At 44.2% G+C, this 14,993-nt stretch overlaps 1 protein-coding gene across 2 annotated transcripts in view; it reads right to left on the reverse strand.

Moving 5' to 3' along the window:
* The window catches only part of FAM47E (family with sequence similarity 47 member E), a 113,781-nt gene that overhangs the window by 24,601 nt on the left and 74,187 nt on the right, over positions 1–14,993 (reverse strand). For both annotated transcript variants that reach the window (XM_069743244.1, XM_069743239.1), the window contains exon 7: positions 7,344–7,421. In XM_069743244.1, coding sequence (XP_069599345.1) covers positions 7,344–7,421 — 78 coding nt within the window. The remainder of the gene's footprint in view (positions 1–7,343; positions 7,422–14,993) is intronic.

Here is a 14,993-nt window from a genome sequence, read left to right on the forward strand (position 1 = left end):
AAATAGCAAGCTGGACAGAAAAATAGCAAACCAAAGAAATACAAGCTGGAACTTAGCTTCTGTTGGGAAGACAGGTCACAAGAACGATCCAGGAGTGAACTAGACCAATACTGGAACATTGACAGGTGGCATGGAGCAAAGATCTAAGTGGAGTTAAATAGAGCAGCCAGCTAACGAATTAACCTCGTCACCTGAGGAAGGAAACTCAGAAACACCCACCAGAGGAAGTCCATGGACAGAACCAGCCGAAGTACCATTCATGACCACAGGAGGGAGCCCGACAACAGAATTCACAACAGTTGGCCACTTGGTGGCCTTGTAAATGGTGTTCTGAGGGGAACAATATCTAAACTGATCAGGGTAATGGAAGACCCAGTGTGCCGACGTCTCTGGACCTGGATGTCAACAACCTTGACCAGCTTGATGTGTCGATGGAGGTTGGCTGGTGTAGAGTAGCCAGTTTGCCATATAGTGTGAACTAGGTATATCACTTCATCCGCTCCTGGTGTGTATCCCGGGGAGTAGATCCCCAGGGGCAAACGTTGACAGAATGGGTTGGGCAATTCATGGGTCCTGTTTGTAAACCTTTGTCCTGGTGGGGTTTCTGATGGGTATCAGGATAGTCCTGCTCGAAAGGCTTGTGGCAGCTTGAATTTTTGGATGAGGGGTCTTCTGAGATCGGTGGGCATATCGGGTCTCCAGCGGGGTCGATTGGCTGTAAACTTGTCAGCCAATCCGGCTGCTTGCTCTGGGGTGTCAAGCTTCCGGTTGGCTACCGCTCTCATATTTCTTGGGCAATCTTCTCCATAAGTTGCTCGAGCACGATAACAACCCAGAGGGCAGTAGCAGAGTGGGCAGCCTGACCATCGAGACAGCGTTGTAATGCAGTTGGAGTTGACTGCCAAATTCTACATAGGAGGCCCCCTGGTGCAACAAAGTCCAGAACTTGATGCAATATCTCTCGAGGATGATGGTTAAAAGGGCCAACAGGGTATCCTTAATAGTTCAATAGTCCAGGCAGTCCCAAGGCCCAAGTTACAGGACAGCATCCTGTGCCCGGCCAATTAAACTAGTTCTCAGGTATTTGGCCCAATCAGCTGTGGGCACTTGGTACATCAGAATCAGGGTCTCAAGGCCTTGCAGATGTTCTTCAACCAATATGCTTGTTAAATACTGGAACATCTCTGTAATGGAGATAATTTTCTTGGTGGTGGACCATCATGGTTGTAGGGGCTGGAACTGGTGGTCAGGGAACTGGAACACCCAAAACGAATACCATAATATACAAGTCCTCTCCCCACTTGAGACTCCGGGTTTGACCAATAATTCCTGGATTCGGGCTACTTGGGACTGGGTATTTGATTCCATACTGCCACTAGATCCTTAATTTGGCAAGCAGTTCAATTACTCTTTGTCAACCTCATCATCCTCTATGATGTTCTGGGTATCCCAAAAGACCAATTCTTGGATCAAAGCAGACTGAGTATCAGTGGTCCAGTATTCGATCCGTAGAAGCTGACAGACCTCGTCTAGTTGCTGTTTATTGTTGAGGCATTCGCTTCCCAAGGCCGAGCTGGTGAGGTTGGACATGGTGGAGCTTGAGACCTGCAGTGTTTGCCTAACCTATGGTCTTCTTGATCTCCCTGGTTGTGCAGTCCTTGGATGGTGTCTGCGAACACCAGTCACCTGTAGCACCCCTGGATCAGACGGGCTGAATAGTATTCCACCACGGCCCCAAATGTAGAAACACAAGGGTCAAAGGGTGCTCTCGTCCGCTGGCCTGGTTGTCTATAGAAATCCCACTGAACTCCCACACTCCTTCCCTGTGGGCAGAATACTACTCAGACAACACAGGGTGAGGGTAACACACTTCGGTAATATTTTACTGGATTACCAACTGTCAATAACATATTCAACAGTCCCAGCCTGTACACAAAATGGTGCAAATGACAGAGTCTCACCTTTCCGCTGGCTCGACAAGGATTAGAACATCTGAGACTTTGGGTCATCCAGTGCCAGCTACACCAACAAGTAGCACCCCACATTTGGCAGGCACCCACGGAGAGGAGGTAGTGGCAAGCTTAAGAAGCTGACCGAGTACAGTGAGTTATGTGGCCCGATGATCTGATTGTCCCAACCTGGATTCTCCAAACATCTTTGTGAGTTCAGTGATGGGTAGTGGAGCAGATCTGTATTCCACCAGTTGGAGCCATGGTTTCTCAGTTGATGTGCTGTAGAGTCTCATTGAAGAGGAAGAAAGGCCCCTTTTATACTCACAGCTCTCATTCAGGGCATTCCCCCACAGGATTGGAGGAAGGTGGGGGGAAGTAATGCCTCACTGTTCTATTTTTCAGTGATCCTGCATGTTTGTCCTCTAAATTGTGTAGACTATAAACTGCCGGGGCTGATACAAGCATTGATTGTTCAATTAACCTGTGTATTTGTCTTCCAAGATTTATAGACTAGTAAACCACAGGCGGCTGATACAATACATAATCAGCGGGCATTCCACAGATTAACATACAAGAGTCAACATACAGGCTCATATGAAAAATGGCTCATGTCCCTAGACCTACTGAACAACACGTCTGGCATAATTAAGAATAAAAGCTGTGTCGTCACACTGCTGATCTGTTTCTATTTGTTCTAACCACATTTAGGCCATGTGCACACGTTCAGTATTTTTCGCGTTTTTTTTTGCGGTTTTTGCTATAAAAACGTGATAAAAACGCGAAAAAACCGCGAACAAAACGCTTACATATGCCTCCTATTATTTACCGTGTATTCCGCATTTCTTGTGCAAATGTTGCATTTTTTTCCGCAAAAAAAATCGCATTGCGGAAAAAAAAGCAACATGTTCATTAAATTTGCGGAATTGCTGGGATTCCGCACACCTAGGAATGCACTGATCTGCTTACATTCTGCATGGGGCTGTGCACACCATGCGGGAAGTAAGCAGATTATGTGCGGTTGGCACCCAGGGTGGAGGAGAGGAGACTCTCCTCCACGGACTGGGCACCATATAATTGGTAAAAAAAAAAAGAATTAAAATAAAAAATAGTGATATACTCACCTTCGATGGCCCCGGAGTCTTCCCGCCTCTCAGCGGTGCATGCTGCCGCTTCCGTTCCTATAGATGGTGTGTGTGAAGGACCTGCGATGACGTTGCCACCTTGTGATTGGTCGCGTGACCGCTCATGTGACCGCTCACGTGACCGCGACGTCATCGATGGTCCTGCACACACACCATCTATAGGAACGGACGCCGCTGAGGAGATCGGCTGTCTGCAGGTGAGTATAACCATTTTTTTTATTTTTTTTAATTATTTTTAAACATTCTATCTTTTACTATTGATGCTGCATGGGCAGCATCTATAGTAAAAAGTTGGTCGCACTTGTCAAACGCTAGGTTTGACAAGTGTGACCAACCTGTCAGTCAGTTTTCCAAGCGATGCTACATATCGCTTGGAAAACTTTAGAATTCTGCAAGCTAATTACGCTTGCAAAATGCTAAAAGAACGCGAAAAAACGCAAAAAAAAAAAATGCGGATTTCTTGAAGAAAATTTACGGTTTTCTTCAGGAAATTTCTGCAAGAAATCCTGACGTGTGCACATACCCTTACTCTATTTTCATGTAAGGAAATGGCTTTATGCCAAGGCTCTCTGTAAATAAGGGAGGAAAGCCAGCAATCACAGTTCCAAAGGTCACAGTGCCTTTAAAAAAGGAACAGTTGTTAACACTATCCTCAATGCTGTTATAGGGCGTTACAGAGCTGGAATGTGACTCATCTGTACATGTAGGCGTATGTTGGATATTAGACTTGTTCACAGTGTACTGACAGTTATGGCTGAAAGTGTTGGCACCATTGAAATTGTTCTAGAAATTGAAGTATTACTCCCACAAAATTGTTGTGCTCAAAAGTTTGCATACCCCAGCAGAATGTTTGCTTTCTTGGCCTTTTTTCAGAGAATATGAATGATAACACCAAAACTTTTTCTACACTCATGGTGGAGCCTTGACAGCCCAGGTATCTACAGGAACTGGAGCCTTTTTGCCAAGAAGAGTGGACAGCTTTACCATCTGAGAAAATACGGAACCTCATCTACAACTACCATAAACGAATTCAAGCTGATGTTAGAGGGGGCAATACATGGTAATAAGAAATGGGGTATGTAAACTTTTGATCAGGGTCATTTGGATGCTTTGGGTTGTCATTATGATTTAAAAAGGGAAAACACAGTAGTTTGACAATAAATGGCTTCACCCAACCAATAACCATGAGTAGAGAAAAAGTGTTGATGTTATTGTTATTCTCTGAAAAAGGGCCAAGAAAGCAAAAATTCTGCTGGGATATGTAAACTTTTGAGCACAACTGTATGTTTTATTATGCATATGTTTATTTCATTTGTATGTATTGGAACAACAGAAAAAAAACAGAAAAAAGGCAAATTGGACATAATTTCACACAAAACGCCAAAAAATGGGCTGCACAAAATCGTTGCCACTTTTCCAAAATTGTGGGTAAACAACAACCTTCTTTACAGCATGTGGTGCTCTTTCAAACTCACGTGTGGCAAGTAACAGGTGTGGGCAATATAAAAATCACATCTGAAACCAGATAAAAATGGGAGAAGGTGATTCAATCTTTGCATTGTGCCACACTAAGCATGGAGAAAGAGGAGAAGAGAACTGTCTGAGGACTTGAGAACCAAAATTGTTGAACAATATTAACAATCTCAAGGTTACAAGTCCATCTCCAGAGATCTTGATGTTCCTTTGTCCACGGTGCCCAACATAATCAAGAAGTTTACAACCCATGGCACTCTATCTACTCTCCCTTGATGTGTAGGTCAGAGAAACACTGAAGAAATGTTGCAATACAGGATAGAACGGATAAGCAGTCCCAATCATCAAGTTCCAAAGAAATTCAAGCTGTCTTGCAGGCTCAGAGTGTATCAGTGTCAGCGCAAACTATCCGTCAACATTTGAATGAACTGAAACTCTATGGCTGGAGACCTAGCAAGACCCCACTGCTGACCCAGAGCCATAAAAACAATAGACTGCAGTTTGCCAAAATGCGCATGAGTAAGCCAAAATCTTTCTGTGAAAGTGACAGATGAAACCAAGATGAAGCTTTTTGGTAAAGTACATCATTCTACTGTTTACCAATAACGAAATGAGGCCTGCAAAGAAAAGAACAAAATACCTACAGTCAAATATGGTGGAGGCCCAAAGATGTTTTGGGGTTGTTTTGCCAACTCTGGCACTGGGTGCCTTGACAGTGTGCAAGGCATGATGAAATCTGAAGTTTACCAAAGGATTTTGGGTCGCAATGTAGTGCCTAGTGTCAGAAAGCTGGGTTTGTGTCCTAGGTCATGGGTCTTCCAGCAGGACAGTGATCCCAAACATACTTCAAGAAGCACCCATAAATGGATGGAAACAAAGCTCTGGAGAGTTCTTAAAATTACTGTTGGGAGAATCACCCTTCAAATATGAGTGACCTGGAGCAGTTTGCAAAAGAAGAGTGGTCAGAAATTCTAGCTGAGAGGTATAAGAAGCTTGTTGATGAATATAGGAAGCAAGTGATTGTAGTTATTTATTTATAGTTGTGAAACCAACTATTATAATATAATAAATATCTATATACATAATTGTCTAAGGGGTACTTCCATCTGTCTGTCTGTCCTTCTGTCACGGTTATTCGTTCGCTGATTGGTCTCGGCAGCTGCCTGTCATGGCTGCCGCGACCAATCAGCGACGCACACAGTCCGGAAGAAAATGGCCGCTCCTTACTCCCCGCACTGACTGCCCGGCGCCCGCATACACCCCTCCGCTCACCGCTCACACAGGGTTAATGCCCGCGGTAACGGACCGCGTTATGCCGCGGGTAACGCACTCAGTTACCGCTGCTATTAACCCTGTGTGACCAAGTTTTTTACTATTGACGCGGCCTATGCAGCGCCAATAGTAAAAACATCTAATGGTAAAAATAATTAAAAAAATAAAAAACAATTATATACTCACCTACGCCTCCTTTCCGGCTCCTCACGATACAACCGCCACGTTCTGTTGGCACAGATCGTCTGGCAGAAGGATCTGCCGTGACGTCACGGTCATGTGACCGCGATGTCATCACAGGCCCTGCGCGCCTGCGCGAGCAGGACCTGCTGTGACGTCACGGTCATGTGACCGCGATGTCATTATAGGCCCTGCGCGCCTGCGCGAGCAGGCTGGGACCGGAAGCTGCCGCCTGTACCTGATCATGAATATATCCATGATCAGGGAGCATTTTTGCATCGTTGAGGAAAATTGCAAAAGTTTGTTAGCTGGCAACCCACAGGAGCACAATATATCATATTCATATATGGCATGTATGGAATGCTTGAAGATATTCACTAAGATGATGGACATATTGTTTTTCTACGATGTTCCTGGGGAAAAATATGACCCACAGCAGAAATGAGGGCTAAAACTGGATTAGGATCGAATCTAATCAGCCGTCCACCTCTTGCCTCAGCAGAGGGAGGAGTGAGGGGTCTGCTGAGACCATTTATAACATGTCATCTAAAGAACATCTGTGACAGAACACAGGAGAAGCAATGTGGATTGCAGATCTGTCCACTTCTCTTGTAGTGCTCTCCTCCGCTAGAAGAGTTAACAGATCCAATTTGGAAGACGTATCTGTATTTTATCCCTTTTCTTTTATATTGCTTTTGCCGGTATGTATGTGCTTTTGTTATTTCATATTTTGTATCCTTAAGAACTGTACTTTTTTATATTTAAGTTTGTCCCTTGTTGCTCTAACGTACCCACAATAAAATAGCTTGGTTGTGTTACCTTGCAGCCAGAGTGCAAGTAGTAAACCATTAAGAAGCTTAGGAAAGCTGCTTGTGCATGTATACTAGTGTGTTGCCCAGTACAGGTGTCTCTCTGGTTTGGCAAAACGATGAGTGGTGGCAGCGTAAAGTGTGGCGTGTATGTGGGAACTGTCTTTGGGGTGTGCTCAGATCATTAATGGCCTTTTGTGATAGGTGAGTGGACAAGTGGGTGGAAAGCGGAGCCTCCCTTTACTGTCGCATCCGCGGCATGTGTGTCGTGAGAGAATGATGTTCACGATGGACAACCACTTCTTAAATGCTTTCTAAGTTGTGGACAGTCTCTTTATATTTCAGTAAAGAAAACAAGATAACCTCAAAAAATTAATTTTACATTGGGTTGTGCAAATATAATCACCCAAAGATTATCATATTTACCTATTTTTATGTAAAGTAGGATTTAGATAAAGTTATTAGAATATGACATTAGATGAAAAATTATAGCAAATGGGACTGGCAACCCTCACCTCTGGTTTTCTATAGCCCTTCTTCTCAATAAAATCTTTAAAGGCAATAGTTCCATGAAGCTGCAGAAGCTTTTCATCCTATATAAATTGGTTAAATATAAATTAATAAAAGATTCCATGGTAAGTTTAATCACAAAAGCAACTGGAATTGTTCATTGGTTATGTCCAATGCAGTAGTTCTTTCAAAAAATCCAAATGTTTACAGGCTGTAACATGCTATAGTGTGCCACCAAACAAGTTTCCAAATAATAACGTTAACTCAGTCTCTAAGGCTATGTGCACACGTTGCAGATTTGCCTGTGGATTTTTCTCCACTAAATCCGCAGCTCTTGGCAGAAAACGCAGGTGCGTTTTTTGCACGGTTTTGATGCGGTTTTTTGCACGGTTTTGGTGCGGTTGTTTATACTTTTTTTATGCGTTTTTGAAAGCTAACTAAAGATGTATTATTGAACAAAAAAAAAAGATTTGTGATGTCATGTCTTGTCCAACTTCTTTTACATTTGTCCAACCCACACTCCATTACATAGATAGATATTTAGATAGATAGATATAGAACTCACCTCTCTCATCTCTCTCCACTCCTTGTCTACAATACCCACCCCACAAACTCTCACACCCTCGCAGAAATCTCAAACGCCTTGATCTTCACTCACTCTCTGAATCCCTCCTCCCTCTCACAGACATAAGCTCCCTACACAATGCGGATGATGCTGCCGCTCTATATAACACCACAATAGCTGCAGCTTTGGAATCTCTTGCCCATCTCACACATACCAAAGCTCACAAAATCAACAGACAGCCCTGGCACACCCGCCTGACCAAAGAACTGAGGCGAGCTTCCAGGGCTGCTGAGCGCAGATGGAAAAGATCCCACTCCAACGAGCACTTCATCACATTCAAACAGTCCCTCACTACTTTCAAAACCACACTCGCCACAGCAAAACAAACCTACTTCTCATCTCTCCTATCCTCCCTGTCTCACAACCCCAAACAGTTATTCAACACCTTCAATTCTCTCCTCCGCCCCCCAGCACCTCCTCCCTCCCCACTCATCTCAGCTGAAGACTTTGCCTCATTTTTCAAGCAGAAGATTGAGAACATCAGAGACAGTTTTAGTAAACAACCCCAGAACCCTTTTTCCCAACTACCCAGCCCTCCACCTCCAAAACCAACTTCTCCACCATTACAGAAGACGGACTCTCCACTCTACTCTCAAGATCACATCTCACCACCTGTGCACTTGACCCACTCCCATCCCACTTCATCCCAAACCTCACCACAGTCTTCATCCCAACCCTAACCCATCTCTTCAACCTATCACTAACAACTGGCGTTTTCCCCTCAAGCTTTAAACATGTCTCAATCACACCTATCCTTAAAAAGCCCTCTCTTGACCCATCCTCTGTATCTAGCTATCGCCCTATATCACTTCTCCCCTTTGCCTCAAAACTACTGGAACAACATGTCCATCTTGAACTGTCCTCCCATCTATCTTCCTGCTCCTTCTTCGACCGCTTTCAATCAGGCTTCCGGTCACACCACTCCACAGAAACTGCCCTAACTAAGGTCACCAATGACCTATTAACCGCCAAGAGCAAGCAACACTACTCTGTCCTCCTCCTCCTGGACCTGTCCTCTGCCTTTGACACAGTGTACCATTCCCTGCTGCTGCAGACCCTCTCATCCCTTGGCATCACAGACTTGGCCCTATCCTGGATCTCGTCATACCTAACTGACCAGACATTCAGCGTCTCCCACTCACACACCACCTCCTCACCTCGCCCCCTATCTGTCGGAGTCCCGCAAGGTTCAGTTCTAGGACCCCTGCTCTTCTCCATATACACCTTTGGCCTGGGACAGCTCATAGAATCTCACGGCTTTCAGTATCATCTCTATGCTGACGACACACAGATCTACATCTCTGGACCAGATATCACCTCCCTACTAACCAGAATCCCTCAATGTCTGTCCGCTATTTCATCCTTCTTCTCCACTAGATTTCTAAAACTTAACATGGACAAAACAGAATTCATCATCTTTCCCCCATCTCACACGACCTCCCCAACGAACCTATCCATTACAGTAAACGGCTGCCCACTCTACCCAGTCCCACAAGCCCGCTGTCTTGGGGTAATCCTTGACACTGATCTCTCCTTCAAACCACATATCCAAACCCTTTCTACTTCCTGCCGCCTCAAACTCAAAAATATTTCACGGATCCGTACATTCCTAAACCAAGAATCTGCAAAAACCCTGGTCCATGCCCTCATCATCTCCCGCCTCGACTACTGTAACCTCCTGCTCTGTGGCCTCCCCTTTAACACTCTTGCACCCCTCCAATCTATTCTAAACTCTGCTGCCCGACTAATCCACCTGTCTCCCCGCTATTCCCCGGCCTCTCCCCTCTGTCAATCCCTGCACTGGCTCCCCATCACCCAGAGACTCCAGTACAAAAGCCTAACCATGACATACAAAGCCATCCACAACCTGTCTCCTCCATACATCTGCGACCTCGTCTCCCGGTACTCTCCTGCACGCAACCTCCGATCCTCACAAGATCTCCTTCTCTACTCCCCTCTTATCTCCTCTTCCCACAATCGCATACAAGATTTCTCTCGTGCATCCCCCCTACTCTGCAACTCTCTACCACAACATATCAGACTCTCGCCTACCATCGAAACCTTCAAAAAGAACCTGAAGACCTACCTCTTCCGGCAAGCCTACAACCTGCAGTAACCAAACCGCTGCACAACCAGCTCTATCCTCACCTACTGTATCCTCACTCATCCCTTGTAGATTGTGAGCCCTCGCGGGCAGGGTCCTCTCTCCTCCTGTACCAGTTGTGACTTGTATTGCTCAAGATTATTGTACTTGTTTTATTATGTATACCCCTCCTCACATGTAAAGCGCCATGGAATAATAATGAATAATAATAATAATAATATAGATAGAAGGAATGAGATAGATGTAGATAGATATATCTACTACTACTTTCACACATCAGGTTTTTGCCGTTTAGGCATAATCCGGTGAGTTTTGAAAAAAACGGATCCGTTTTGTTTTTTTTTTGCCGGATCCGTTTTTTTTCTTATAGAGTTGTATTAACGCCGGATTGCGCCTGATGGCCACACGTTTCATCCGTTTTTTGCCGGATCCGTCAAAAATAACTGTTTACGGCGGATGGAGAAAACGTTCCGAGGAAAGTTTTTTATGTCCGGCGAAAAAACGCACAGTGATGGATCCGGCAAAAAAATGTATGAAACTGAGATGTGAAATGATGAATCCGGACTCCGAATCCGGTTTTTCATGCATTTTTTCCATTGAAATCATGCACATTTTCCATTCTCTCTCTCTAAAAAAAACAGATCAGTTGCATCAGTTTTTCACTACTTGCAACAGGTCCGTTTTTTCAAAAATTTGCCGAATCCTGCTTGACGGAAACAAACTGATGTGTGAAAGTAAACATTTTTCGCCGGATCCGTCACTGTGCGTTTTTTCGCCAGACAGAAAAACCGTTCTTCTGTACGTTTTCTCAGTCCGCCGGAAACAGCTTTTCTGACGGATCCGGCAAAAACGGATGAAACGTGTGGCCATCAGGCGCAATGCAGCGCTAATACAACTATGAGAAAAATGGATCCGGCAGAAAAAAAAACCAGATAAGTTTTTTTCAAAACTCGCCGGATTGTGCCTGACGGCAAAAACCTAATGTGTGAAAGTAGCCAGATATATATATGGATAGATATATCTATGTATCTACAGATATATCTATCTATAGATAGATATAGCCATAGTTATATCGATAGATATATCTATACATATATCCATAGATATCCATCTATAAATATATCCATAGATATATAATAACAAGGCCTATGTTTCTTAAAGAACGTTTAATTAAAAAAAAAAAAACGAAAAAAAATGGCATGGGCTCCCACGCAATTTTCTGCACCAGAGGGGGAAAGCCGACGGCCGGTGGCCAATATTTGTAGCCTGAGAAGTGTTAATACCCATGGCCCCTCCCAGGCTATGAATATCAGCCAGCAGCTGTCTGCGTAGCCTTTATTGGCTATTAAAATAGGGGGACCCCCCAAAAAATGACGTGTGGTCCCCCTATATTTTATAGCCAGAAAGGCTACGCAGACAGCTGCGGGCTGATATTCATAGCCTAGAGAGGGACCATGGATATTGCCAACCCCCCCCCCCCCCCCGGCTACAAATACCAGCCCGCAGCCGTCCCAGAAATGGCTCATGTGTAAGATGCGCCAATTCCTGCACTTAGCCCCTCTCTTCCCACTCCCGAGTAGCGGTGGGATATGGGGTAATAAGGGGTTAATGTCACCTTGCAAATGTAAGGTGACATTAAGCCCGGTTAATAATGGAGAGGCGTCAATAACACGCCTATCCATTTTTAATCCAATAGTAGTGAAAGAGTTAAAAAAAATAAAGACACAGCTAGAAAAAAAGTATTTTATTATTCTTAATTTAACCATACTTACCATACTCGAGCGCCTGCAAAAAATTAAAAATAATAAACCGTATACTCCCTGTCCGACGCAGTCCAATTAATAAGGAGTGTCCCAAGATGATCTTGCCTATAGAACAGTGACATCGGGTGACGTCATTGCTCTATAGACCTTCAGTGACACACTGACAGGAGACACTGGCTCCTGTAGTGTATCACTGAGGTTACCTTAGTTCAGAGTCTCACTTTATGGCAATGCTGCATGGAAAATTTCTCACACAGCAGTGCCACAAGTGAGACTAGGGACTATTTTTTACAGTGGCGGAGGAATACAGTGCGGAAGGATACCTTCTGTTATTGTATTCCTGGTGCCCCTGGTGAGCGGTCGCATCAGCTGATGCTGCTGCTCTCCATAGGAGATCATCGTGGGACACTCGTGTTAATTGGATACCTGCGGATCAGGGAGTATATTGTTTGTTTATTATTTTAATATTTTTTACAGGTGACACTGGCTTCGGGGATCAAGGTGACAAGTTGATGGTGAGTATGTACTCAATGTATATATGTATGTATTACATGTAATGCATGAATGTACTGTATGTATTGTATGTTATATGTTCTGTTGAATGTTATATGTTGTATGCTATATGTTCTGTTGTATGTTGTATGTTCGGTTGTATATTGTATGTTCGGTTGTATGCTGTATGTTCTGTTATATGTTGTATGTTATATGTTGTATGTTCTGTTGTATGTTCTGTTATATGTTGTATGTTATATGTTGTATGTTGTATGCACTGTTATATGTTGTATGTTGTATTTACTGTTATATGTTGTATGATTATGTTGTATGTTATGTTATATGTTGCATGTTATATTGTATGTACTGTTGTATTTTCTGTCATGTTGTATGTACTGTTATATGTTGTATGTTATATGTTGTTTGTTCTGTCATATGTTGAATGTTCTGTTGTATGTTATATGTTTGTGTTTTGTTTTGTTTTTTACATTCAACACATTAGCCGGATGATGGGACTACTACTGTCCCATCATTGGCTAATGTGTCAATCACTGTCACTGTAGCAGGCATAGCCCGATGGGACTTGTAGTTCCATCGGATGATGCCTGCACACACACACATACACACACACACACACATACACCCCCGGCAGCCCGCACAGACCCCGAGAGCCCCGCACAGACCCCTGGGCAGCCCGCACAGACGCCCGGCAGCCCGCACAGACCCCTGGCAGAACACACAGACCCCCGGGCAGCCCACACAGACCCCCGGGCAGCCGGCACAGACCCCCCGGCAGCCGGCACAGACCCCCCGGCAGCACGCACAGACCCCCCGACAGCTCACATAGACCCCGGGCAGCCCCCACAGATCCCCAGGCAGCCCACACAGACCCCCTGGCAGCCCGCACAGACCCCCGGCAGCCTGCACGGACCCCCGGCAGCCCACACAGACCCCCCGGCAGCTCACATAGACCCCCGCACAGACCCCCGACAGCCCCGCACAGACCCCGCCCCCGCACACACATGCACGCACAGTCTCCGCCTACACACTCCCCCTCCCTATCTGCAGCGTTTCACCCGCAACTAAACCAAAGATCTTTTTTTACACCTGCGGTTTTGCTGCGGATGTGCCCGACTCAATGCAAGTCAATGGGTGCAGAAACGCTGCAGATCCGCACAGAGAATTGACATGCTGCAGAAAAAACAGCGCTCCGTTTCCGCACGTTTTTTTCCACAGCATGTGCACAGCGGATTTGGGTTTCCATAGATTTATATGGTACTGTAAACCGCATGGGAAACTGCTGCAGATACGCAGCGGATGCACGGTAAAAACCGCAACGTGTGAACATGGCCTAAACGTGCACTTCAGAATATATAAAGGCTTGTTTCCTTCTGGGACTTTTATGGTATATCGAGATTAGAGTCTCACCACTAGGTCACATCTATCTTTAGAATAGACGGTGTCAGAGTACCATTCCGCAACTCTCCTAGTGATGCAGTAAGACCACATTCACAAGGTCAGTATTCGGTCAGTATTTTACATCAGTATTTGAAAGCAAAAACTGGGAGTGGAACAATCAGAGCAAAAGAATAATAGAAACAGGTCACCACTTCTGTATTTATCACCCACTCCTGGTTTTGGCTTACAAATACTGATAGTGTGTACATGGCCTAAATATGTAGACTGTGCATCTGCAGTACACACCAGCTTACATGTGTCAGGGAAAAACAGCACAATTGTTAAAGCCTAGAACACAAAGCTCGCAACATGTTTCACTGTTAATCCTGCTTCATCAGAGGTACAGGTGTTATAAGTCAGATTAAAAGTGAAACATTTTGCAAGAGCTTTTGTTAAAACCTTCTATTATTGTACTATAAAATACACAACCGCTGTCCTTCTATAGTCAACTATGTGGTGTGGTATTGTTTAACCCTTATCCGGCTGAATAGGTACAATTGTAACTATTCCGTTTTAAAATTGCAATAACTTTTTTTTGAAAAGACGTAGAGGGCTGAAATTTCGTGACATCTCTACATTTTTGGTCCAGAATATATTGGCCAAATTTCAATAAAATATCTCCACCCGCTTCCGAGATAAGGGGTCGAGATCTTTTTGCATCCATAACAAGCTGCATAGGTACAAATGTACCTCATATATTTTGAATGAAGATAATGCAAGGGAAAAAGCATAAATTTTTTTTTAATGATAATGCTATTTAACTATTATAAACAAGTAAAAAACTGTTCATTTACATTATAAAAGAAAATGTAAGAAACTTTTTTTTATTGATTTTCTTTGCAAGTAATGCATGTTGGCTTTGCTACAGAGTGTTCATCGCAAATGGGTTTCACACAAACCACACAAGACTTTCTAGTCTTGCGTTGTTTTCGCCTCAGGTCTCTGCAGACATAGCAACTACCAACAACAGGGGAGGGTCCACGACTACCATGAGGTATTTTGGGGCCAGCTGCTGGCTGCGATGCTACCACAATGCATCGTCCAAGCACCATTTCTACTGCACCTCGAAGAAAATGGTTTCTCATTATCATTTTGTTTGTACTACGATCTTCAATTGCAATCATACACAGCTGATTTGCGAGATCTTTCAGGAACTTTCTTCGTTGATCCTTTGCCCTGAAGCTTGGATTGTGTTCTCTGTAGATGATGTAGG

The sequence above is a fragment of the Ranitomeya imitator genome, chromosome 1, assembly GCF_032444005.1.
Source record: "Ranitomeya imitator isolate aRanImi1 chromosome 1, aRanImi1.pri, whole genome shotgun sequence".
Classification (NCBI taxonomy): Eukaryota; Metazoa; Chordata; class Amphibia; order Anura; family Dendrobatidae; genus Ranitomeya; species Ranitomeya imitator.